Consider the following 26,068-nt stretch of genomic DNA (forward strand, 5'->3'; position numbering starts at 1 on the left):
GGGAATAGGGAGGGAGGGAATAGGGAGGGAGGGAATAGGGAGGGAGGGAATAGGGAGGGAGGGATTAGGGAGGGAGGGATTAGGGAGGGAGGGAATAGGGAGGGAGGGATTAGGGAGGGATTAGGGGGAGGGATTAGGGAGGGATAGGGAGGGATTAGGGAGGGAGGGATTAGGGAGGGAGGGATAGGGAGGGAGGAAGAGGGAGGGATAGGGAGGGTTAGGGAGGGAGGGATAGGGAGGGATTAGGGAGGGATTAGGGAGGGAGGGATTAGGGAGGGAGGGAATAGGGAGGGAGGGATTAGGGAGGGATTAGGGAGGGATTAGGGAGGGAGGGATTAGGGAGGGAGGGAATAGGGAGGAATAGGGAGGGATTGGAGGGAGGGATAGGGAGGGATAGGGAGGGGATAGGGAGGGAGGGATTAGGGAGGGAGGGAATAGGGAGGGAATAGGGAGGGATTATGGAGGGAGGGATTAGGGAGGGATTAGGGAGGGATTAGGGAGGGATTAGGGAGGGAGGGATTAGGGAGGGAGGGATTAGGGAGGGAGGGAATAGGGAGGGATTAGGGAGGGATTAGGGAGGGAGGGATTAGGGAGGGAGGGATTAGGGAGGGATTAGGGAGGGAGGGATTAGGGAGGGAGGGATTAGGGAGGGAGGGAATAGGGACAGAGGGATGAGGGAAAGAGGGATTAGGGAGGGAGATGAGCAAGGATGAGCTTCCGTCGCCGCACAAGAGCATCATGCCCGCGTGTTCGCACGACAGCAGCGATAATGAGAGATGAGCACCATGAGAGTGCAATCCAAAGGACGTGTGAGCATGAGATACATTTAGTAAGATGCAGTCGAGCCGTATAAATGGGCTTGTTATGTTAATTTAATTACCTTGTTAGTTTGTCAGGATTTAATTTGAGCTAATATATCGCACGCGCCTCTGCTTTGAGTTGTGCATGAGTGCGGCGTCTCCCTTGAGCCGCTTGGGGCCTCTGCGGCTTGAGCTTGGCCAGCTGTTGGCCGGTGGCCCGGGGAGGGGGTCTCGGCAGTGACGCGATGCGCCCTCAGAGTCGGAGCGCCTTTAAATAGCCCTGGGGGAGCTGCGCAACGCACACACCGAGAGCTCGGAGCACGCGCCTCGCGGGGAGCAAACTCCAGGCAACGCGTCCGTGCAAGCTCGGGGAGAGGTACAAAGGTTGCCGCGGAGGAGCAGCGGACGCCAGACGACCTTGCCCGACTCACGAAAGGTCGTCCTCTCTCTGTAGGAGCGACATCGGAGGACATCGGAGGAGCACCCTTAAAGCATCTCGTCTGCAGGGCTGGAGAACGCGACCGGGGAACTTGTTGGGTGGACTCCGTCTTAAAGACGCCATCTGGAGAAGCTCCGCCTTAGACTCAAGTTCATTTCGTTTAACGGGGTGAGGACAAAGAGCCCAGAGGGGAATCGACTGGAAAGGGGTCCCTCGTAGGCCGACGTTCTTGAGTGGGGACCGCCTGCACGAGCTGCACCTCGAGACCGCGTCTCCTGGAGCTGCTGTTCGTCTCCCTCTGGAGCTGCTGTCGTCTCCTCTGGAGCTGCTGTCTCTCTGCATCTCGTTACCACCGCCAGCAGCAGCAGACACGGAGAGAGGTGAGCGAAATGATTCCACAATCACACGAGAGAGCCACCACGCACCACCACTACGCACCAACACTCACCACCACCACTCCACCACAACTCACCACCACTCGCCACCACGACTCACCACTTCGCACCACCACTCACCACCACCACTCACCACCACTACTCACCACCACTCCACCACTCGCCACCACTCACAACCACGCACCACCACTCACCACCACCACTCACCACCACGCACCACCACTCACCACCACGCACCACCACCACCACTCACCACCACGCACCATACTCACCACCACTCACACCACCACTCACCACATACTCACCACACACCACCACATCGCCACCACTCACAACCACGCACCACCACTCACCACGCACCACCACTCACCACCACGCACCACCATCACCACCACGCACCGTCCGCACTCGCTGGCGTGGGTAGATGGGTAAACGCACACGAAGGGAGGTGGATGAGTAGGCGGGCGGGTGGACTCTGCAAATGTGTGTGGAGTAAGGTGGACGATGAGACAGGCAGATGTGTGGGTCGCTATGTGGGCATGTCGGTAGGTGTTCGAGTGAGCGTTGTTACATATCTACTGTCTCGGTACTTGCGTCGAAGGGTCGTGTAGATGAGTGGGTAGCGAGATGGACATACAGTATAGCTACATTGGTATGTAGTTTAGTGAGTAGGTGGATATCTCGAGATGTCTGATATCATCGGATCGTTACAGGTGCATCTAAGTGGGTATGCAGCTACGCAGGTGGGTAGGTGACCAAGTTGATAGAAGCTCGTGTGGTGGATCATGTCGGCAGGCAGGAGCTGCCATCGTTGTTATCTCGCGATGGAGATGGCTTGGTCTGGAAGCGGGTAGTAAGGTAAAGGTTTTTCCTTCATCAGTCGGTGAGTGTGTTGAACTTCTTTCGCACCGTATGAAGGCGTTAATTTATAAAACACGCTTCTTGCATTGACAAATGTTATCCTCCGCTACTCCACACAACTCATAAGTGTTGACGTGGGTGGAGCGGAGGTGCCGCGGTTAGCGCACTGCGCTACGAACGCGGCGACCTAAGTTCGATTCCCGGCCACGGCTCACGCAAAGTGGTGGGTGATATCTGAATCGGCGTGGGGAGGGAGGCCTTCATCCGGCAGTGGATTGACGAGGGGTCCAACGAGATCCCTCCACTACCGCATCGATAAAATGCCACTTTTGTGGAAGTTCAGCAGCGGTGGTTCTGAGGATAATACTGGTCCCGGTCATGGGAATGTGGAATTCTCACTGCTGGATCGGCACCGCCAGTTGATGTTCGCACTGCCACATGCCTCGCTTGACGAAGGAGACGGTGACTGAGACAACGGCTCCAGTGCCGAATCCATACAACTCACAAAGTGTGAGACCACCCGCGGGTTCACTCGGGGTTCATTGTGAGGATGAGGAGGGGGGTGGTGGTGGTGAGCTCCAGAGTTTAGCAGCACGGGGTGAGGGTGAGGAGGGTGGTGGTGAGCTCCAGAGTTTAGCAGCACGGGGTGAGGGTGAGGAGGAGGGTGGTGGTGAGCTCCAGAGTTTAGCAGCACGGGGTGAGGGTGAGGAGGGGGGTGGTGGTGGTGAGCTCAGAGTTTAGCAGCACGGGGTGAGGGTGAGGAGGGTGGTGGTGGTGAGCTCCAGAGTTTAGCAGCACGGGGTGAGGGTGAGGAGGGGGGTGGTGGTGGTGAGCTCCAGAGTTTAGCAGCACGGGGTGAGGGTGAGGAGGGTGGTGGTGGTGGTGAGCTCCAGAGTTTAGCAGCACGGGGTGAGGGTGAGGAGGAGGGTGGTGGTGGTGAGCTCCAGAGTTTAGCAGCACGGGGTGAGGGTGAGGAGGGTGGTGGTGGTGAGCTCCAGAGTTTAGCAGCACGGGGTGAGGGTGAGGAGGAGGGTGGTGGTGGTGAGCTCCAGAGTTTAGCAGCACGGGGTGAGGGTGAGGAGTTGAGTGGCGCGAGTGAGGATGGACACACACGGGTGGAGAGAGAGTCGGGTTAGCGATGAGCCGAGCTGATCGCAAGCAGTGAGTTGTGCCGACTCGTGCACGCACGGAGAGATGCCCGCTGTGAATGACACTTTCCTGCGAACGGCCGATGTTGATGTCGAGCAACAATTATAATTTGATATCGAGGCGGCTGAGCCAGATCAGGGGTCGGCAACCAAAATCACAAGAGCCATTATTTATTTAATTCGTGAAAAAACCCTCAATAGTCCAAGATCCGCAATGCACGAGAATGACGACACGGAGCAGTCCTTGAAGAGCCACACTCGGCTCCCGAGCCAGATGGACGCGTCAGGAGAACGGGACTTTGAACATCGCTGCTGTGATGATGCCCTCCCCCTTCGCATTTGTGAATCGAGATTGAGTACGCGCAATAAGTTCCGCGGTTCTGTTCTGGGTGGTGACCACCGTTTGTAATTTCGTACGTGTGCAACATCATCATCACCATCATCATCACCATCATCATCATCGTCAAGGAGATGATGCCATGGTCTGTGCGGTTGGGGCGTTGTTGTTCATGAGCTTCATGGCCGAAGATCTTCCGCGTTGTTGGGACCTCTCACGAAGTTGAAATACTGCGAGAGGCAGACGGAGGAACGCGTGGACCGGGGCGCGAACGCCAACCCGAGTCGTCAGGTTGAGCAGGAAGGAGGGGAGCTAAACGGCTCGGGCAGGACGCTGTCGTGACTGGTGATGGGAGTCGCAGCCAAAGTGAAGAAGGGGGGACAGCCACCGTGGGAGATGAGGCGATTGATATGAGCTCATGAGCAGCAGTGAGACGCACGGGAGCACCACTTGCTGACCTGCGAGGAACGGCAACAGGTCGTGGGGGGGGGGGAGGCGTTCATCCCGCAGTGGATAGACAATGGCTGCTGATGATGACGACGTTCACCCTTAGTGTGCCTTGTGAACTCTGTGATAGTGTGGACCAATGCTGTTGGCAGCACGGTACAGAGCTGTTGTTGTTGTCTTTACCATCCGGCAACGTTACACGTCGTCACAGTGAACCATCGTGTCACGTTGCATCGATTAGTATCGTCGTATCGAGGTTTTAAGAGTTGGTGTTTCGTACATGGCGAATGCAAATTATTTCATCGGACGCCAGTAAGCCGCTAGTGGCCGCTAAATTCACCGCACTGTGAAAAACAAATTGATTCTTAAATAAAATCGTAAAATGGCGTATAAATTGCCGAGTGACTCGCTACGCGAACAGCAGCAGTACACAGTGATACTGCAGCACTGGTAGCATGAATAAACAACCCAAAACATTCGTGATAACACTGTGTTTAGGGTGGGGGCCTTAACATTGAAGTTATATAAGAGGGACGTTTCGGGCAATGGGCACATGTACATGCTCTGAAAAACGGTCATTGCCCGAAACGTCGTCTATATATTTTTTTTTCTTTTAGACCTTGGAAATTATTGTATTAATTACGATACCAATATTAATACTACTAATGGCAACCCACTATAAATAGGAGGGTTGCTCATTCAAATTCTGTTTAGTCGATAAATCGCTATCGATTTGTGGCAAGTCAACAGCAGTGCTATGGAAGCACTGCCCTGGCAGTGGGAATGGGAATGTGGAGTTGCCTCTCGTGAGGTGTGCCAGGTGGAGCAGCCTCTCCCTCGCGGCTGCTCAGTTCAAGCACCCAACGTGCGAACCCAACCTCCACTAACACGGAGTGAGAGCCAGCTGACATTCATTTAGTGCCCTTTCTCCAAGGGTGCCACGGTGGCTAGGAGATGTTAACTACCTCGCCTGGTATACAGGAGATCGTGGGTTCGATTCCAACCCTGACATCTGCTGCTGTGTATTTGGAGTTTGCTTGTCTCTGTCTCTCCCTGTGGTCACGTGGATTTTTTCTGGGTCCTCTGGTTTTTCCCTCCACATTTAGAATGAACATCACGCATTTAGAGTATTTGGATGCTCTAAATGTCCACATGATAAGCCACTTCGTTGAACCCCACCTTCCACGCTAACGACCCGTTTTTCCGTGCGTTGCAGCCGAGCGCCGGCGGACATGGACGCGGTGAACGGAACGCGCCTCTCGGCACACTTCTCCGGGCCCGGGCGCCGCACCGGACATGCAGGGCCTCTCATCGGCCACCGCCACCTCCGCCACCGACAACCAGCCCAAGACGCTCTACATCCTCATCCTCGTCTCCTTCTACGGCTTCTTCCTGCTGCTCGTGCTGCTCGGCTACCTGCGCACCAAGAAGCCGCTGAGCTCCCAGGACCCGTTCCACCTACGTGCAGCGCGAGTGGCTGGCGCCCGCGCGGCCCGCCGCCGCCGCGGCCGCCGGGAGGCCGTCGTCGTCGGCGGCGACGACGACGGGGGAGCCGGCGCGCTGCCCCAGCGCCTCCTCTTCCGGCTCCTCGGCCTCCGCCTCCTCGAGGGTCACGGCGGCCGCGTCGGGGCCGTCAGGGGTGCCCGAGATCCGCGTGGAGGCGCCGACCGGCGAGGGGAAGCTGCGGCCGCTGTGCCTGGCCGAGCGGCGCATGGGCATCGCGGCCGTGTAGGGAGGGTGCCCCGCACGAGCGACGTCCGTCGCACCCCACGTCGGCGACGGCCACGGCGCCCGCGGGGCCCGCGGGGCTCACGGGGCCCGCAGGGCCCGGCGTTCAGGCCGAGAGATACGGAGCGGCGTCGCTCTGCCGGGCGGCAGCTGTGGTGATGGGCCCAGCTCCTAACCTCCAGCCCCTTGCCCATCCACAGTTTCCACACGCGACGTTATGTTGCGCCCATCAGGAAGGCCACGCGGGGTTGGTGTTAACCATCGCCGTCGTCCGCTGTGAAGTGGATGTTGAAGACGCCGCAGCGTCACATCCCTGCGGTGTCTTCAGACATGGGGGAGACCCAGCCACGGTCAAACCACTGCTGGGTGACGGCCGCTCTCGGTCACTGGTCATCCACCTTTAGCACCTCCACGTGAACTGATGTAATCAGGTATGTTCAACGTAATTGCGTTGGTAAAAACAAATATAATCATCAAGGTCCTCGTAACTATTGCAGAGACTTGGGTTATAGAAATGAACGTGAACAATTTAAAATTACTGTTTAATACCAACTGTGCGTTCATATTGAATCAATGGCCATGTCATTTTGTCTGTTGCTCAGATAATGCTGAAACTTGCTTGGGCATGACGCCGATGCCAACGCACACCGATGGCTTCAAATCGCCACTGCACGGGAAATTATCCCAACACTGCCCTCTGTTGTTTACAAGACGTGGCGTACCCACGCTTTACCCCGCCAGCAAGAGACCTCGCAAGAGACTTCATGATTTTGTTCATTTTACTGTTGGGTGGACAGCAAAATCGATGGACCAACGATCATCTGATTATATATATAAAAAATATCCTGCCCAAAATGTCAAGTGCCTTGTTTTGGAATTGAACCCATACCCTTGAGTTCATGATCTCAAGATGTTGCTGCCTCCTACAACACAAACCAAGACAGAGAACAGAAACCTCCACGTAGCACAGCAACAAAATTCAAGAAGTGAGTTTTGATTTAATAAACATGGGGTTTAGTGGTGGCACAGTAGTGAGCAGATTGTATTATGGGCTTGTCTACCTAAATTAAACTGATGTTCACAGCTTAAATTCTTATTTTTAAAACAAAATCACTTGATAACAAATGTATATTCATAATAATTGTTAGGCTTTGTTAGCTCATGGCTGGATGAAGGCCCTCCCACGCCCTGTATGTCATGGAGGTATTTGACCAGACATACTTCACCACGCTCATCAGTGTGGATTGGTGAAGGGGTGTTCCCAATACCGCCTCGGATGTAATTTTCCACCGATGTCAGCCGTGGAGGGGAATTGAAGTCATCTTGCTAGGGTTATAGTGCAGTGCGCTAACCACTGTGCCACCACTCGCCACCGATGTGTATCACTGGTGTATGGTCTTTATGGTAGAGCAGTGCTCTGTTGCTACTCATGCAAGTTTATTTTTAATACAGCCGATTAAATTGTCACTTTTCCACTGAGGCTGATATTAAACCAATAACCATTCGACTTCAAGGCAAGTGTAATGACAGCCATGCACATGGCTATGTATGCACCACGTTTCTGTGTATGAGCGCGCATTTATGTATCTGCATATGCGACAGTGTATTTGTGTAATACTTTCTGCAGTGATTACGGATCCGCTGATCTCGGTTTGATTCCAGGCCAAAAACACACCAGTCACAATTAAGTACTGAAGTGGACTTGGGCCTCCTCAATGTCAATAAAGGCGCAGTCCTGAAATTACTTTCTCAAGCCACTGCTGGCAGATGGGCCTCCACTTTGAATGAGCTCTAGAGAACCACTCGATCTAGAGGGTGTGTTGCCCACTCTTGCACGCTTGGCCCGATGTCTTAGAAGAGATGGAAGTTGCCCACACTTTACCCCACGGCACGGTTGTGGTGGAGCCCACTGCTTTTACTACACCGCCTCATTGTTTCACATCGAACCGGCGACCTCTGGATCGCAAGGCCAGTGTGCTCACCACTCCCCCCTATGTTGACTCAGACTAAAACGAGCAGCAGCTGCTGCTGCTGTCGGGGAGTGTGTCCACCACTGGCCGCGAGACAAAGGTGGCCGGGCATGCACGGAGATGTTCCACCAACCCCCTCCACGTGCCATGCCATCCTTGAGGGGAGACGATTCTGGAGACAAAGACTTCGAAGTGACTTTCAGGTGCCCTCTGGTGACATCAGCGCTGCTTTAATGTCTCTTAGTGGTGTCACAGTCGCGACGTCGCCAGTGTTTTATTGCAAGTTAACTCCTGCAAAGACAAAGATCCCCCGTATAGCCTGGACAGACTGTTGGGGCAAGTGCTGTTAGCAAGCACCTATGAAGGCCGGTATGGCACACGAGGGGTGGGTGGCCAGCACCACGCCCGACTGCCTTTGTCTTCCCAGTGGTGATGTTTACACACTGAACCAGGTACTCATTTGAGGCTGACTCGACCTAGTGGAGGCCCAGGACCGCTTCAGATAATCGTTACTGGTGTTGGCCATGAGCGGGAATCAAACTCGGGTTGCCGTGTTCATAGCGCGACACAACCGCCCCCAATTAAACATGAAACATACATTCAACATACCTCCTACTGTCTCACGAACAAACACACGGCCTTGGTACATAACTGGGGGAGTTGTTGCGTGTTTAGGTTGCGTCTGTAACAGGTGCTCGTGGACAGAATGTGAACGCCTGAACGCGCGTGCGATCAGGCCGCTTGTAAAACCACACGTTGACTACAAGTATGGATCGAACATTACATTTTGAGACGTACATATATTTGACCAACGTTCAGGGTAAATGGCCATATTCAAGACTTCACAGCCAAGTATTTGTATCTGCGGTTAGTTCTAATACAATCGTGGAATTGCATGGGATGTTTATTATGCTGTACAGTATTATCAGTAATTTATGTACAACATAGTGTTTGCTGTATATATGAAATGAGGTTAAAGAAATAAACAACTGTATAACATTCTGTGATGTATCCATGTGAGGGGGGCGGGCACGGGGGAAGCGCACCGCACCACGAACCCGGCCATCTGAATCGATTCCCGGCCATGGCTATCGGTGGCGAGGGATGCATCAGAATCTGTCCCCTGACCTCCCCGAGGTCGACTGAGCCGTGTGAGGACCCCGCGCGGGGTGTGGACATCAGAGGCTGACGCCAGGTTGCAGGGAGACAGAGGAGATGAATTGCTCCACCAACCGGCCGTGAGCAGTTAGGGGCCTGCATCACTTCGCCATGTGACCCTGGGCTCATCCATTTCTCAGGGGTTCGTTTCCATGTTGGTCGATCCGTGAGGTTGGGCGAAACGGGGAGTGGTTTTGTGTTAATCACTCGAGGCCTCTTCCCATTGAGTGGGGGGCGGGGGATGCAGATTGGCGGGGGGGGGGGGGCTTCTACTACATCGAGTTCCTGGACTTGGACTACACGCGGGACTTGCACGAGAGGTCACCAGTTTGAGCTTTTGGTGCGGCAGATGACACGATGGGAAAGTTTGAATGGTTCCACCACAGTTAGGCAATTGGCAGGTCGGTATTGTGGGGGAAATGTATCGAATGCGATCAGACGGCACACAAAGTAAAAGACTGCAAGAAGCACGGAAGTTATAGTTTCGTCAAAAGTTCCTCTTCGACCAGGCAACGGAGGGGTTTCTCTCGTCCTCCTTCCGATGGTTCAATTTTCTTTTTTTGTTTCATCGTCGTTGCGGAGCCCAGGCCCAAATGCCGAAGTGGCCAATTGACCAGCAACACATGGCACAATTAAAAGTATGGTAGACTTAAAATATATATTTATCCTTAATGAAAAAAAGAATAGGCTTTACCCTGTTCGGCAAGAATACACAGATTTTAAGATGTTCAAACACCAAACGGACACCTAACACAAGACATCAAGTCTGCATCAACCACACACGATTGTGGTAAAACAGCAAAAATGATTTGATTGTGATGTACGCATTGTCCTTGAAACTGATTGACCTACAACCAGAGACAGCCTCCTTCCTGGCCTTGTCTTGCCGGTGTTAGACGAGAGAATGCCAAAAGGCGAACAGCACAAAGGCGAAGTATCAACGCATGCGAAGTATCAACGCACGCAAAGTATCAACGCATGCGTCGAGCAGTTTCATCCGTGGGATCCTTTTTGTGGTCTATTCACAAACGCACCACTTTCACGCCCAAGATGGTATCACCCTTAAATATACCTGACCTCATCAGATCTCAAAAACTAAAGGGGGTTGAGCTTGGTTAGTACTTGGCATGGGTGACCACCACCACTACTGCTTGCCAGGTGTTGCAGTTTCGTGGCTGTGAGGTGTGGTTGGACTCGCCCGACACCTGCCCCCGGGGCCCCATGTGGGCTGCATGTTCGGATGTCACCGTGACCAAGGGCAGGTGTAAGATACCGTAGTATGCGTGGCTGTGACGGTAAGAGACGGCCACAATGTATGTTCAACTTCTTTCACACCGTACATAGCCAATCATACTAATCGGAGGTGCGGGGGAAGGACAACAAACTAAGCACAAAAGCAGTTCTAAAGAAATTAGTTTAAAATCTAGATTTCAAAGTGCATCGCTTGCAGTGGCTTCCCGGTATGGCGGCAGAAGCGCATCTGAAAGCGCGCGATGCGGTGGCCATCTTTGTTTGATGGTCAGCCAAAAGCCGCCGCTGCGACGATGCGCGGAGTTTGCATGATGGTCCCTGCTCCACTTGAAGCCTTCGTGACCGCAGGAATCCATGCTCTTTGGTTCTTTCGGTAAAGTCACGTGGGTAGAACAAATAATCCACCACGACGTTTCGATCGCAACACAAGCGTCCGTCTTCAGGTGAGAGTGGGGGTGGGGGGAGACGGGGGTGGGGGTGGGGGGAGAACGGGGTGGGGGTGGGGGGAGAACGGGGTGGGGTGGGAGGAGACGGGGTGGGGGTGGGGAGAACGGTGGTGGGGGTGGGGGGAGACGGGGTGGGGGTGGGGGGAGAACGGGGTGGGGGTGGGGGGAGAACGGGGTGGGGGTGGGGGGAGAACGGGGTGGGGGTGGGAGGAGACGGGGTGGGGTGGGGGGAGAACGGGGTGGGGTGGGGGGAAGACGGGGTGGGGGTGGGGGAGAACGGGGTGGGGGGGGGGGAGACGGGGTGGGGTGGGGGGAGAACGGGGTGGGGGTGGGGGGAACGGGGTGGGGGTGGAGGGGGAACGGGGTGGGGGTGGGGGAGACGGGGTGGGGGTGGGGAGAACGGGGTGGGGGTGGGGGGAGAACGGGGTGGGGGTGGGGGGAGAACGGGGTGGGGTTGGGAGGAGACGGGTGGGGGTGGGGGGAGAACGGGGTGGGGGTGGGGGGAACGGGGTGGGGGGGAGGGAGAACGGGGGTGGGGGTGGGGAGACGGGTGGGGGTGGGGGAGAACGGGTGGGTGGGGGGGACGGGGTGGGGGTGGGGGGAGAACGGGGTGGGTGGGGGGAGAACGGGGGGGGTGGGGAGAACGGGGTGGGGGTGGGGAGAACGGGGTGGGGGTGGGGGACGGGGTGGGGGTGGGGGAGACGGGGTGGGGGTGGGGAGAACGGGTGGGGGTGGGGGGAGAACGGGGTGGGTGGGGGGGAGACGGGTGGGGGTGGGGAGAACGGGGTGGGGGTGGAGGGAGAACGGGGTGGGGGTGGAACGGGGTGGGGAGAACGGGGTGGGGTGGGGGAGACGGGGTGGGGGTGGGGAGAACGGGGTGGGGGTGGGGGGAGACGGGGTGGGGGGGGAGACGGGGTGGGGGTGGGGGAACGGGGTGGGGGTGGGGGAGACGGGGGTGGGGTGGAGAGAACGGGGTGGGGGTGTGAGAACGGGGGGGAGAACGGGGTGTGGGGGAACGGGGTGGGGGTGGGGGAGAACGGGGTGGGGTGGGGGGAGAACGGGGTGGGGTGGTGGGGGAGAACGGGGTGGGGGGGAGACGGGGTGGGGGTGGGAGAACGGGGTGGGGGTGGGGGAGACGAGGTGGGGTGAGGGGAGAACGGGGTGGGGGTGGGGGGAGACGGGGTGGGGGTGGGGGGAGACGGGGTGGGGGAGGGGAATGAGGCGGTGAGGTGGGGGTTGGTAGAGGAGCAGCCCTGCAGTGGCTGTTCACGCCACTGCTGCGGAGGGGCCTCCTCCTCGTCCACTCGACTGGGAGCCCGGGAGAGCTCCTCCACAATGGTATTTTCTGCCTGACTCTACTACGCTGGGAGTAAACCACACTTTACCCCACCGGCAAACCCATGCCCTCACCAGTAAACCCACAGAATGACTATAGGATATAGGATAGGCGTAAGGGCGGTTTAGGAGTGATGCCGAATGCGAGTGATATTGTGTCGTGGTGAGGTTGGGTGGCGGTGAATAGGGGCGAGGCTGGAGTGGGGCCACGGTCGTGCCTTCCAATGCTTGTGAAATGTGGACCCCCCCTAATGGAACATCTGCGCCGGTTAGAAACATTCAGGCTGGCATGCCTACGATCTATCCTGGGCTTAATCAGGCTGAATTGTGCGAGCTCACAAATCCTTAAAATATCTGGACACATTCCCATCAGTGAGCTCCTCCGGCAGGCACGGCTGCGTTGGTGGGTCATGTAGCCCGCATGCCCAGCCACCGCATGCCCAAGCAGCTTCTGTTTGGCCGCATAGAGGGGCCTCAACGTGCACGACATGGGCTGGAGAAGAGATGGCGCTGATGCGGTACGGGAGGATGTGGAGCTGAGTGAACTTGCCGACGACTGATACCAGCGGTGTCAGGATCGACCTCTGTGGAGGAGGCTCGTGAAGGACGCTGCTACTGGGAAATTGGAGGAAGTCGCCCTCCAGCAATAACGGAGGGCAGAGGAGCGACGCTCACAACAATGAGCGGAGCGCCAGGCGAATACAAGTCAGGAAGTTGTCACAGTAGGGGATACAGCTGGTGTGCATATCAGTCAGCTAACCCATGGCACCTGGGTCTGTCCCGAGACCTGGAGGAAGGGCCTTTGCTATTGAGGCCCCCCAAGGTCTGGAATGCAATTGGCAATAAATTGCAACTTGAATCACTACCTATAAGATCTTCACTCAAAACCGCTCTAGAGGAGTTGTACACCCCTAGCTGACACTGCTATTCAGTGGCCTAAAATCAAATGTTTTCGTTCCGGATGACCGCTACAACGTATGATCTTGTGTTTTGATTTAGTGTGCTGATCTTTAAAGGTGCATTGAAACATTTTTATACTCCTACTGATGCTCCTGCTGTTGTGGAGAGTGACTCGTGCAGCCAGCTATGGCTGCAGTGTTTGGTGGTACATGTTGTTATGTCGTTTATTGTGAAATTTCGGTCACAGTTCCTATGATCACTGTTACATTGCTTATGGCTTTATTTTGGTGATTTAGAAACGTTTTTTGTTTTGGCCATGTTTGTTTGTTGTAGTACGGAGTTAGAATGATGGCTTTAATCTAAGTTGTCTTGTGGTTGTTGTTGTTTGACTTGCATCCCACTGGGATTTTTGCACAGCGTTGGTGTACCCTGCTTTTTTTCTGGAAGACTTTGTAGTTTTTTCCTGGATTTTTCTGCTTGCGCATAGTCACATAGTCACTTTAAGATGTTTTCTTGTTCATGTTTTAGTTTTTTGTTTGTTGCAGTTGCACCCGATTCAAGAGCCGAATGGCTCACAGGGCGATACCAAATACATGAAACTGAAACTGTCAGCGAGTTTTTGACACTTGACGTGGCCTCAAAGTGCACCTCGCCTGGCACAAGCACCGTGGTGACGTCACCGTCATTAAGTGGCGACTGGCGGCTGTGTTGGTACGAGCTGGGTGGGGGTGAATAGGAGTGAGGCTTAGTGGGCGGATAGGTGGTTGAGGCACGCGGAAGAGGGCACGGAAGAGCTACTGTTCAATCCCCGCTCTCCGTCCTCTCCGCGCCCACTCGGCCGGTGACGCCGCCGCTCCGGGAGCGCTCCTCTCGCCGCTGCTGCCACCAAACTCCTTGGCCCGCACGCCACAGCGGTGGGGGTGGTGGGGGTGGTGGTGGGAGTGGTGGTGGGGGTGGGGGTGGTGTTGGTGGGGGCGGTGGTGGTGGTGGGGGTGGTGGTGGAGGTGGGGTTGGTGGTGGGGGGCGGTGGTGGTGGTGGGCGTGGTGGTGGGGGTGGAGGTAGGGTTGGTGGTGGGGGTGGTTGGGGGGTGGTGGTTGGGGTGGTGGTTTGGGTGGTGGGGGTCGGGGTGGGAGTGGTAGGGGTGGTGGGGGTGGGGGTGGTGGGGGTGTTGGGGGTGGGAGTGGTGGTGGGGGTGGTGTTGGTGGGGGCGGTGGTGGTGGTGGGGGTGGTGGTGGGTTGGTGGTGGGGGTGGTGGAGGGGGGGGTGGTGGGCGTGGTGGTGGAGGTAGGGTTAGTGGTGGGGGTGGTTGGGGTGGTGGGGGTCGGGGTGGGGGTGGTGGGGGTGGTGTCGAGGAGACCCCTAGGAGGAGGGTCGCCTGCTGCCGGGGCTGTTCACTCCCGCGGGGTCACTTCTCGCCTCCAGTTGATTGACGTGGCGAGCATCGGGCGTTGTGCGGCGTCTACCGGGGTGCGTCACAGGGCAGCCGGGGCAGCTCTCGCTGAACCAGGGGTTTGGAGATCTGCTCCCGCCGCTCGGGCTAAGTGAGAGCCGACCTCGTGAGGAGCGCGTGTCGGGTCCGGTGACTCTGCGTCTGTGGTCGGCGTGCTGGTGACGGGATAACGGCGAGTGGCGCGGGGCGAGGGTGGGTGGGTGAGTCGCGGGTTGGGTCGTGAGTTCGCGCTCTCCTCGGGGTGAGTCGGGCTCAGCCGAGGCAGGGTCCCGGGGCCGAGGCGGTGCCCTCTTCGTCATCCTCCGTCGCTCGCCCACAGCTGCCACTCGGAGGGCACTTCTCGGCGATGTGCAACCGGCCCGACTTCAAGGTGGTCCTCCTGGGAGACGTCAGCGTGGGGAAGACGTCGCTGCTGCGGCGCTACACGGAGCGCCGCTTCGAGGACACCGTCAGCACCGTGGGGGGCACCTTCGTCATGCGGGAGTGGGCCGGGCACACGGTGGCCCTGTGGGACACGGCAGGTGCGTCACCTGCGGTGGGGGCACCGGTGGGTGGGGGGACGGGGAGCGTAGTGGTTAGCGCTACGAACCCGCGAACCGAGTTCGATTCCCGCTCACGGCCAACACCATTGATGATTATCTGAACCGGTCCTGGTCCTCCCCTACGTCGGCTCATCCTCAAATGAGTCCCTAGTGCGGTGTGTAACAAACATCGCCACTGGAGAGACAATGGCGGCTTCGCGTGGGGCTGGCCACCCACCCCCTCGTGCTTGCGAACAGCACTTGCCCCCACAGTCTGTTCAGGCGATACGGGGGATCTTTGTCTTTGAGGAGCGTCTCCTCCTCCTCGGTCTGCCGGTGGAGTTTCCCTCCCCTCCCCCAATAGGATTCTGATTGTGCTGTCAGCGTTGCGTCATGTTAGAGAACGGCCCGCAGAAAAATATGTCATAGAGCTACCTTCGAGATCTCTTCTCAGTGGTCTCTGTCCCACAGTATGGGGCAGTTCTTTCCCACCCGCTCCGTCGTGTGAGTCAACCCTGATATGTTAATTCTCAGAGCCAAATGAAATGCGGACCCCAATGTAATGTGGTGAGTCATCGGTGAGTGGGCTGGGATAATCAGCTCGTGACCACACTTGAGAACCCGGTGCAATAATAACTCAAGTCATTGTGTCGATATGTCTCAATGTAAGCCTATGGGCCTCCTCTGTGTGCGCGTATGGGTCTCGATGAGTCGAAAGGTCTCTTTGTGGGTCTGTGGGTCTCTATGTGGGTCCATGGGTCTCTATGTGGGTCCATGGGTCTCTATGTGGGTCCATGGGTCTCTATGTGGGTCCATGGGTCTCTATGTGGGTCCATGGGTCTCTATGTGGGTCCATGGGTCTCGATGCGAGTCACTGGTAACCAGGCTGACACCATCAATGTGTTGCTATACTTGAGAATCCGGTTTAATGACGGGCAGTGGCCAAAACCTGGATTCGTCCTCTGACCTCTGCACCACCGGCCACCCGGGCGCCAAGCGGCTTGAGCCGAGATTTGTCTCGGAGCCACACATCCGAGTATATATGGTGTGTGGCTCTGAAGAAAGGCATGCCTATGCACGAGTTTCAATTCCGCTCAAAGGCTGACGACCCCGTCCTCCCAGGGTTGAGAACCCTGTGGGAAGTCAGCAATGGCTTTCCTATGCAGAGACTCTCCACCGCCATGGGAATGTGGAATTTTAACCTCTTTAAGAAAACGGCCGGCAGGGGTGAGATGAGACGACCACCTCCCAGAAGCTCGTTTGGATTTGAATTTATTTTGTTTATTTTTGGACGGCCACGGGCGAGGGGGGCAGGGCCGATTGCACCTCTGCGTGAGATTCCTCGCATTGCGAGGACTGACCCCAGTCCGGCATTCCTGCCGCTGCTGCGACTGCAACCCCCTCCCTCCCACTTCCACCCCCACCGGCAGCAGCAGCAGCAGCCTCTGTGGCCCAGACAGAGGGATCAGCGGGTTTCAGTTTTGCTCGGCTGCCGCCACGTCACGGGCCCGGGGCAGCGAGCACGGTGAGTGGACACAGTGCAGTGCGTGTTTGGCCGAGTGTCGGAGAGAAGGAGAGGCGGGCAAAACAACTGCCTGTTGCGCAACAATCGCCTGGGGTTTGTTCCCGACTCCCTCTCTGTGTGGACTTTATTCTCCCGCTGTTCTGCATGGACACACCCAGGGCCTGTGCAGTGTGATCTCCAGAACCTCGCTGAACCTGCACCTCCTGCTCCCCGCCGTGACCCTGCCCTGACCCCGCCCTGACCCCGCCGTGACCCTGCCCTGACCCCGCCCTGACCCCGCCCTGACCCCGATCTGCCCCCGCTCTGCCCCCACTCTACCCCCATTGTGACCTCATCCCGACCGCGCTCCCACTGCGACCTCGCAGGCAAGGAGCGGTTCCACGGACTGGGCTCCATGTTCTGCCGCGGGGCGCGCGCGGTGCTGCTGGTGTACGACGTGACGAGCCGCGCCACCTTCGCCGCGCTCGAGGAGCGCTTCCTTGGCCTCACCGACTCTGCCGACGCCGGCTGCATCTTCGCTCTCGTCGGCAACAAGGCCGACCTTCTGCCGCCGCCGCCGCCGCCGTCCCTGACCCTGCAGAGCGACGGGAGCCCCGGAGCGCTGGCGCCGGAGGAGGAGCGCCGTCGTCTGCGGCAAGTGAGCGCGGAGGAGGCTCGCGATTTCTACGGCCGCGTCCTTCGCTACCGCGACACCGTGGCGGGGAGCGCCGGTGCTGCCGGTGCTCGGCGGTCACCGCCCGCGGTCGAGCGAGCCTGCTTCGAGGCGAGCGCCAAGAGCGGGCGCGGCGTGGACGAGGCGTTTGAGGGAGTCTTCGAGATGCTGGCGCCGCGACGCCGGGATTGGTGCGGCACGGTTCCCCTGGACGATGTGGAGAAGTGCCGGGGCCGGCGGGGCGCACCCTGCGCCTGCTCCTGAGCGGCGGCGGCGGTGGTGGACTGGTGCAATGGTACGGTGCAATGTGGATACGACAACAAGAAGCAGAGTGATTTCCTTCTCCAACTAGCAGCACTGAGGCATCGGTGACCATCTCCTGTGAATGGCCCTGCGGAGCCCTTGCCAGTGGGGGAAATTCCACATTGCTACGGCGGGGATGAGTCTATCCATAGGACAACTGTTGTTGACTTTCCCACTATGTGGTACTGATTTTTATCCATCCTGCTGCGGTGATGATGGGCCGAGTCAACCCCCCAACCAAGATTTGAACTTCCAACCTTCCGATTGATGTGAGCCACCCACCCACCTTACTAAGCCGAGCCGCCAGGCCACAGTACCGCAGACGAGACCGTGAGGGGCCTCGCCAGGGCAGGGGTGGCCCTGGGGCAGTCACGGCGATGACGCGGAGTGGTGGATGCAAGTCGAGTGGCGCCGACTCCTCGCCACCGTGTTGCTATTGCTGCCTTCCCGCATCTCGTCTCTGGTTCCTCCTCCTGATGTCTGTTAACTACCTCGCCTGATATGCGGAAGGTCGTGGGTGCGATCCTGACCCTGACGCCTGCTGTATATTTGGAGTTTGCGCGTCTTTCTCCCCGTGGTCGCATGGATTTTTCTCCGAGTCCTCCGGCTTTTCCCTCCATATTTAAAGACATGTGTTTAGAGTATTTTGCTGCTATACATTTCCACATGATAAAACACTTTGTAGAGTTATAATTTTTGTACCAGGTCGCTTCTGAAAAAGAGCTTATCTGGTGAAATAAAAAGTTTATTCTCACTCTCTCTTTCCGAGTCGTCCTGTCTCTTGGAAAGCCACCCACCCACCCTTCGTGTGCCGTGTCGGCCTGCATAGGTGCTCGCCAACAGCACTTGCCCCAAAAGCCTGTTAAGGCTATGAGGGCATCGTTGTCTTTGCTGGGTGTATGTTGGGTGTATTTGTGATTGGTGTCTGTAAGCTCTGCGTGTCTTTGTCATTATCACGCATGTGTTGGGTGGGGGTTGGGTGGGGGTTGGGTGTATGTATATTGGATGTATGTTTGTGATTGGTATGGTGTGTGTCGGGTGAATGTATTTGTCTGTATATATTCTATGTGTGTGCGTGGTGTGTGTGTTGTGTGTTCAGTCCACCAACTCACAAAGATTTATCCTACATAACGATTGTCCCCTGCGCGTTATTCTGATGTGCGTTACCCCCTTGCTCCACTCAGTAAAGTACAGCCTGACGATGAGCCGTGGTGCAGCCCAGACACTGAAAATTCACTCACACCTCCTGATCACAGCACACGCAACAGCACTCACAACGATCCGTACAGCCCCCTTGTCAATCCGCTGCTGGATGAAGGCCTCCCCACGCCGTGTCATCGTAGGGGGGCTGTTTGACCATACTTCACCACGCTGGTCCATGCGGGTTGGTTCAGGAGGAGTGTAGGGGGAGGGGTTTTGGGGCGCACTCGCCGCCGGGACTTGGATGGCCGCCGCTGGTGAACTGGAGTTGACCGGTGACGAGCAGTCACAGCCATAGAGATGCTGCTCTATACTGGACGTGGTGTGCCGGGTGCGGAGTGATTTGGTGGTCTGTCGACTGGCATGAAGCCGCCCCATTCACCACCGATGTGAGAGCCGTGGCCGGGAATCCAACTGAAATCGATCGGTTCATGGTGTAGTGTACTCACTGCTGCACGATCACTCCACCCCCTGGTATATAGACAAAGATCCCCCGTATAACCTGTACAGACTGTTGGGGCAAGTGCTGTTAGCAAGCACTTCTGAAGGCTGGCAGAGCACACGAGGGGGTGGACAACCATCACCACGCCCAGTGTTTATGTTTACACATCACATCAGATACTCGTTTAAGGGGGGCCCAGGACTGGTCCAAATATTCGCCACTGTTATTGGTCGAGATCCACGAATATGAAGGAGACATCAAAGCGATAAACTCAATCTGGGCCTGACCACCAGAATGTGAAAGTTTAGTTGTTGATCTGCATCGACCTCAGCCACACGAAAGAAAGGTTGGTCGAGAGCGGGAATCGAACAACGCAGCGCTAACCACTGCACCACCGCTCCCCCCTTCCCCCGCAGGCGCGGGAGCGAACGTGTCCATTGTCTGCGGTCAGTTTCGCACCACGACCGGCACAACCGGCTCCAGCTGCAGCTGCTACTGCAGCAGCTCCAGCTGCAGCTGCAGCAGCAGCGGCGGGAAATTCCGGTTCGACAGCGACGCGGCTGGGCGGGCAGGGGAGGAGTGGCGCATCACCGCCCTCCCTGACCTCCCTGACCCCCGTGACCTCCCTGACCCCCGTGACCCCCCGTGACCTCCCTGACCCCCGTGACCCCCACCCCTGTCCCCTCCCTCGGTCACCTCACAAACCGACCGCTCCGCACCCCCCCCCCCCACCAGCGCCTCTCATCAGCTCGCTCTTCCAAACACTGGACATCTGTGAAAAAGAGCTTTATATCTCATCGGATTCCTCCTGCAGTATAAATAAAGATACCGGCAGTCTGATTGTGAACCCTAGGGGAGCACGGGGAAAGGCGGCGCAGTGGTGACGATGCTCGTTGCCTCGCATGGGTTTGATTCCCGCCTCGGGAGCCTTTCTGCGTGGAGTGTGTGAGTGTGTGGGGAGTGTGTGGGTGTGTGTGAGTGTGTGAGTGTGTGGGAGTGTCAGTGTGGAGTGTGGGAGTGTGTGTGAGTGTCAGTGAGGAGTGTGTGTGAGTGTGTGGGAGTGTGTGTGAGTGTCAGTGAGGAGTGTGTGTGAGTGTGTGGGAGTGTGTGTGAGTGTCAGTGAGGAGTGTGTGGAGTGTGTGGGAGTGTCAGTGTGAAGTGTGTGAGTGTGTGTGTGAGGGTGTGGGAGTGTGTGTGAGTGTCAGTGAGGAGTGTGTGTGAGTGTGTGGGAGTGTGTGTGAGTGTCAGTGAGGAGTGTGTGGAGTGTGTGGGAGTGTCAGTGAGGAGTGTGTGGAGTGTGTGGGAGTGTCAGTGTGGAGTGTGTGAGTGTGTGTGTGAGTGTGTGGGAGTGTCAGTGTGGAGTGTGTGAGTGTGTGTGAGTGTGTGTGAGTGTGTGGGAGTGTCAGTGTGGAGTGTGTGAGTGTGTGTGTGAGTGTGTGGGAGTGTGTGTGAGTGTCAGTGAGGAGTGTGTGTGAGTGTGTGGGAGTGTGGAGTGTGTGGGAGTGTGTGGGAGTGTGGAGTGTGTGTGAGTGTCAGTGAGGAGTGCGTGAGTGTGTGTGAGTGCGTGAGTGTGTGTGGAGTGTGTGTGAGTGTCAATGAGGAGTGTGTGGAAGTGTGGAGTGTGTGGGAGTGTGTGGGAGTGTGAAGTGTGTGGGAGTGTCAGTGAGGAGTGTGTGGGAGTGTGTGGGAGTGTGAAGTGTGTGGGAGTGTCAGTGTGGAGTGTGTGGGAGTGTCAGTGTGGAGTGTGTGTGAGTGTGTGGGAGTGTGTGTGAGTGTCAGTGAGGAGTGTGTGTGAGTGTGTGGGAGTGTGTGGGAGTGTGTGAGAGTGTCAGTGAGGAGTGTGTGTGTGGGAGTGTGAAGTGTGTGAGTGTGTGGGAGTGTGAAGTGTGTGGGAGTGTCAGTGTGGAGTGTGTGTGAGTGTGTGAGTGTGTTTCAGTGAGGAGTGTGTGTGAGTGTGTGGGAGTGTCAGTGTGGAGTGTGTGAGTGTGTGTGAGTGTGTGTGAGTGTGTGGGAGTGTGTGTGAGTGTGTGGGGAGTGTGTGTGAGTGTCAGTGAGGAGTGTGTGTGAGTGTGTGGGAGTGTGAAGTGTGTGGGAGTGTCAGTGTGGAGTGTCAGAGTGTGTGGGGAGTGTGTGGAGTGTGTGGGGAGTGTGTGTGAGTGTGTGGGAGTGTGTGAGTGTGAAGTGTGTGTGAGTGTGTGGGAGTGTGTGTGAGTGTCAGTGAGGAGTGTGTGTGAGTGTGTGGGAGTGTGGAGTGTGTGGGAGTGTGAAGTGTGTGGGAGTGTCAGTGTGAAGTGTGTGGGAGTGTCAGTGTGGAGTTTGTCTTCTCTCCCCCCATTCTGCGTGAGCTTCCTCTGCGTTCTCCGGCTTTCTTCCAGAGCTAAACCCACATACACAGTGGAACTGCTATTGGTCAAGGCATCACACTGCTGATAAATTACCCGCAAACGACTCAAACGGGATCACACACACGACGCGGTGCATCAGCGGAACCCTCAAGTCGACTCCAACACGCTGCTCGCCCTCCACCCATCCGCCGCCAACGCTGCAACCCTCCAGGAAGTCCTGCGAGTCGAGGAAACCAGTCGCCTTTTCATTCACTGGGACCTCAACAACGTCCCTCGTTATCGCTTGAAGTCACGCAAAGACCTTTCACTTCACCTGAATGCAAATTCAACCCCCATGAAGCTGGAGGAGTTGAGTGGAGTTCAAAATAACTCCTTGTTGTGAAAGTCCCAACGCAGAAGATCCCTGGATTTAATCTTCCACGAAGCTCATGGTTCACCCTAAATCGCATCCGCACAAACCATGGCTGCAGATGCGAAAACCTGATGCACGAATGGAAAATTAAAAACTCGAGTATTAGGCGACTGTGATCATCCAGAACAGTCCATACAACTTATAACAACCCAATGCCCGATCCACAAATACAGAGGAGACATCAGCGATGATACACAACTCCGCTTGCTCCTTCGGCGGTTATCTGGCTTGACCATCTGTAGCTGTTGCTCTGCATCTGCATCCGCCATACGGAAGAAGAAAGTGCCCGATTGGCAGCACCCTCGCCTGGGAAAGGCTCGCGACTTGGAAAGGCTTTGCGTTCCACGTCACTCCTCATTCGGGATCGTCTGTGTGTTTCTCTCGCCTGTGTGTTTCTCTCGCCTGTGTGTTTCTCTCCGTCGGTGTGTTTCTCTCCGTCTGTGTGTTTCTCTCCGTCTGTGTGTTTCTCTCCCCCTGTGTGTTTCTCTCCCCCTGTGTGTTTCTCTCCACCTGTGTGTTTCTCTAGCCTGTGTGTTTCTCTCCGTCGGTGTGTTTCTCTCCGTCTGTGTGTTTCTCTCCGTCTGTGTGTTTCTCTCCACCTGTGTGTTTCTCTCCCCCTGTGTGTTTCTCTCCCCCTGTGTGTTTCTCTCCCCCTGTGTGTTTCTCTCCACCTGTGTGTTTCTCTCCACCTGTGTGTTTCTCTCCACCTGTGTGTTTCTCTCCCCCTGTGTGTTTCTCTCCACCTGTGTGTTTCTCTCCACCTGTGTGTTTCTCTCCCCCTGTGTGTTTCTCTCCACCTGTGTGTTTCTCTCCACCTGTGTGTTTCTCTCCACCTGTGTGTTTCTCTCCCCCTGTGTGTTTCTCTCCACCTGTGTGTTTCTCTCCACCTGTGTGTTTCTCTCCACCTGTGTGTTTCTCTCCCCCTGTGTGTTTCTCTCCACCTGTGTGTTTCTCTCCACCTGTGTGTTTCTCTCCACCTGTGTGTTTCTCTCCATCGGTGTGTTTCTCTCCGTCTGTGTGTTTCTCTCGCCTGTGTGTTTCTCTCCGTCGGTGTGTTTCTCTCCGTCTGTGTGTTTCTCTCCGTCTGTGTGTTTCTCTCCACCTGTGTGTTTCTCTCCCCCTGTGTGTTTCTCTCCCCCTGTGTGTTTCTCTCCACCTGTGTGTTTCTCTCCACCTGTGTGTTTCTCTCCACCTGTGTGTTTCTCTCCCCCTGTGTGTTTCTCTCCACCTGTGTGTTTCTCTCCACCTGTGTGTTTCTCTCCACCTGTGTGTTTCTCTCCATCGGTGTTTCTCTCCATCTGTGTGTTTCTCTCGCCTGTGTGTTTCTCTCCGTCGGTGTGTTTCTCTCCGTCTGTGTGTTTCTCTCCACCTGTGTGTTTCTCTCCACCTGTGTGTTTCTCTCCGTCTGTGTGTTTCTCTCCGTCTGTGTGTTTCTCTCCACCTGTGTGTTTCTCTCCACCTGTGTGTTTCTCTCCCCCTGTGTGTTTCTCTCCACCTGTGTGTTTCTCTCCACCTGTGTGTTTCTCTCCACCTGTGTGTTTCTCTCCATCGGTGTGTTTCTCTCCGTCGGTGTGTTTCTCTCCGTCTGTGTGTTTCTCTCCGCCTGTGTGTTTCTCTCCCCCTGTGTGTTTCTCTCCGTCGGTGTGTTTCTCTCGCCTGTGTGTTTCTCTCCGTCGGTGTGTTTCTCTCCGTCGGTGTGTTTCTCCCCGCCTGTGTTTCTCTCCGCCTGTGTGTTTCTCTCCGCCTGTGTGTTTCTCTCCGCCTGTGTGTTTCTCTCCATCGGTGTGTTTCTCTCCGCCTGTGTGTTTCTCTCCATCGGTGTGTTTCTCTCCGCCTGTGTGTTTCTCTCCTTCGGTGTGTTTCTCTCCGTCGGTGTGTTTCTCTCCATCGGTGTGTTTCTCTCCTTCGGTGTGTTTCTCTCCGCCTGTGTGTTTCTCTCCATCGGTGTGTTTCTCTCCTTCGGTGTGTTTCTCTCCATCGGTGTGTTTCTCTCCGCCTGTGTGTTTCTCTCCGTCGGTGTGTTTCTCTCCATCGGTGTGTTTCTCTCCGTCTGTGTGTTTCTCTCCGTCTGTGTGTTTCTCTCCCCCTGTGTGTTTCTCTCCCCCTGTGTGTTTCTCTCCATCGGTGTGTTTCTCTCCGCCTGTGTGTTTCTCTCCGTCTGTGTGTTTCTCTCCCCCTGTGTGTTTCTCTCCCCCTGTGTGTTTCTCTCCGTCGGTGTGTTTCTCTCCGTCTGTGTGTTTCTCTCCGCCTGTGTGTTTCTCTCCGCCTGTGTGTTTCTCTCCGTCGGTGTGTTTCTCTCCGTCTGTGTGTTTCTCTCCGCCTGTGTTTCTCTCCCCCTGTGTGTTTCTCTCCGTCGGTGTGTTTCTCTCAGTCTGTGTGTTTCTCTCCATCGGTGTGTTTCTCTCCCCCTGTGTGTTTCTCTCCGTCGGTGTGTTTCTCTCCGTCGGTGTGTTTCTCCCCGCCTGTGTTTCTCTCCGCCTGTGTGTTTCTCTCCGCCTGTGTGTTTCTCTCCGCCTGTGTGTTTCTCTCCATCGGTGTGTTTCTCTCCGCCTGTGTGTTTCTCTCCATCGGTGTGTTTCTCTCCGCCTGTGTGTTTCTCTCCTTCGGTGTGTTTCTCTCCGTCGGTGTGTTTCTCTCCATCGGTGTGTTTCTCTCCTTCGGTGTGTTTCTCTCCGCCTGTGTGTTTCTCTCCATCGGTGTGTTTCTCTCCTTCGGTGTGTTTCTCTCCATCGGTGTGTTTCTCTCCGCCTGTGTGTTTCTCTCCGTCGGTGTGTTTCTCTCCATCGGTGTGTTTCTCTCCGTCTGTGTGTTTCTCTCCACCTGTGTGTTTCTCTCCGTCTGTGTGTTTCTCTCCCCCTGTGTGTTTCTCTCCCCCTGTGTGTTTCTCTCCCCCTGTGTGTTTCTCTCCACCTGTGTGTTTCTCTCCCCCTGTGTGTTTCTCTCCCCCTGTGTGTTTCTCTCCCCCTGTGTGTTTCTCTCCACCTGTGTGTTTCTCTCCGTCGGTGTGTTTCTCTCCGTCTGTGTGTTTCTCTCCGCCTGTGTTTCTCTCCCCCTGTGTGTTTCTCTCCGTCGGTGTGTTTCTCTCCGTCTGTGTGTTTCTCTCCCCCTGTGTGTTTCTCTCCGTCGGTGTGTTTCTCTCGCCTGTGTGTTTCTCTCCATCGGTGTGTTTCTCTCCCCCTGTGTGTTTCTCTCCGTCGGTGTGTTTCTCTCCGTCGGTGTGTTTCTCCCCGCCTGTGTTTCTCTCCGCCTGTGTGTTTCTCTCCGCCTGTGTGTTTCTCTCCGCCTGTGTGTTTCTCTCCATCGGTGTGTTTCTCTCCGCCTGTGTGTTTCTCTCCATCGGTGTGTTTCTCTCCGCCTGTGTGTTTCTCTCCTTCGTGTGTTTCTCTCCGTCGGTGTGTTTCTCTCCATCGGTGGTGTTTCTCTCCTTCGGTGTGTTTCTCTCCGCCTGTGTGTTTCTCTCCATCGGTGTGTTCTCTCCTTCGTGTGTTTCTCTCCATCGGTGTGTTTCTCTCCGCCTGTGTGTTTCTCTCCGTCGGTGGTGTTTCTCTCCGTCGGTGTGTTTCTCTCCGTCGTGTGTTTCTCTCCGCCTGTGTGTTTCTCTCCGTCGGTGTGTTTCTCTCCGTCGGTGTGTTTCTCTCCTTCGGTGTGTTTCTCTCCGTCGGTGTGTTTCTCTCCGCCTGTGTGTTTCTCTCCGTCGGTGTGTTTCTCTCCGTCGGTGTGTTTCTCTCCGCCTGTGTGTTTCTCTCCTTCGGTGTGTTTCTCTCCGCCTGTGTGTTTCTCTCCGCCTGTGTGTTTCTCTCCGTCGGTGTGTTTCTCTCCCCTGTGTGTTTCTCTCCTTCGGTGTGTTTCTCTCCGCCTGTGTGTTCTCTCCGTCGGTGTGTTTCTCTCCGTCGGTGTGTTTCTCTCCGCCTGTGTGTTTCTCTCCTTCGGTGTGTTTCTCTCCGCCTGTGTGTTTCTCTCCGCCTGTGTGTTTCTCTCCGTCGGTGTGTTTCTCTCCGTCGG

At 56.2% G+C, this 26,068-nt stretch overlaps 2 protein-coding genes across 2 annotated transcripts; both read left to right on the plus strand.

Annotated features, from left to right (window-relative positions):
- Positions 1–5,659: 5,659 nt before the first annotated feature.
- On the plus strand, positions 5,660–6,159 carry LOC133357421 (potassium voltage-gated channel subfamily E member 4-like). Its single transcript, XM_061575348.1, is given in 3 exon segments — positions 5,660–5,701; positions 5,703–5,884; positions 5,886–6,159. Coding segments are annotated over 3 exon segments (498 nt in total).
- Positions 6,160–14,581: 8,422 nt separating this feature from the next.
- Positions 14,582–18,421, plus strand: LOC133357413 (ras-related protein Rab-20-like). The gene is made up of 2 exons (XM_061575338.1): positions 14,582–15,187; positions 17,078–18,421. The coding sequence occupies exons 1-2, from the start codon at positions 15,013–15,015 to the stop codon at positions 17,626–17,628; spliced, it is 726 nt and encodes a 241-aa protein (XP_061431322.1). The 5' UTR covers positions 14,582–15,012; the 3' UTR covers positions 17,629–18,421.
- Positions 18,422–26,068: the final 7,647 nt, after the last annotated feature.

Source organism: Lethenteron reissneri, chromosome 58 (assembly GCF_015708825.2).
Source record: "Lethenteron reissneri isolate LAM-NWPU_2019-01 chromosome 58, ASM1570882v1, whole genome shotgun sequence".
Lineage (NCBI taxonomy): Eukaryota > Metazoa > Chordata > Hyperoartia > Petromyzontiformes > Petromyzontidae > Lethenteron > Lethenteron reissneri.

Coding starts and splice junctions, on each gene's coding strand:
- LOC133357413 (XM_061575338.1), top strand. CDS start 15,013: ATGTGCAACCGGCCCGACTTCAAGGTGGTCCTCCTGGGAGACGTCAGC. Junction 15,188..17,077: donor GGCCCTGTGGGACACGGCAG/GTGCGTCACCTG, acceptor GCGACCTCGCAG/GCAAGGAGCGGTTCCACGGA.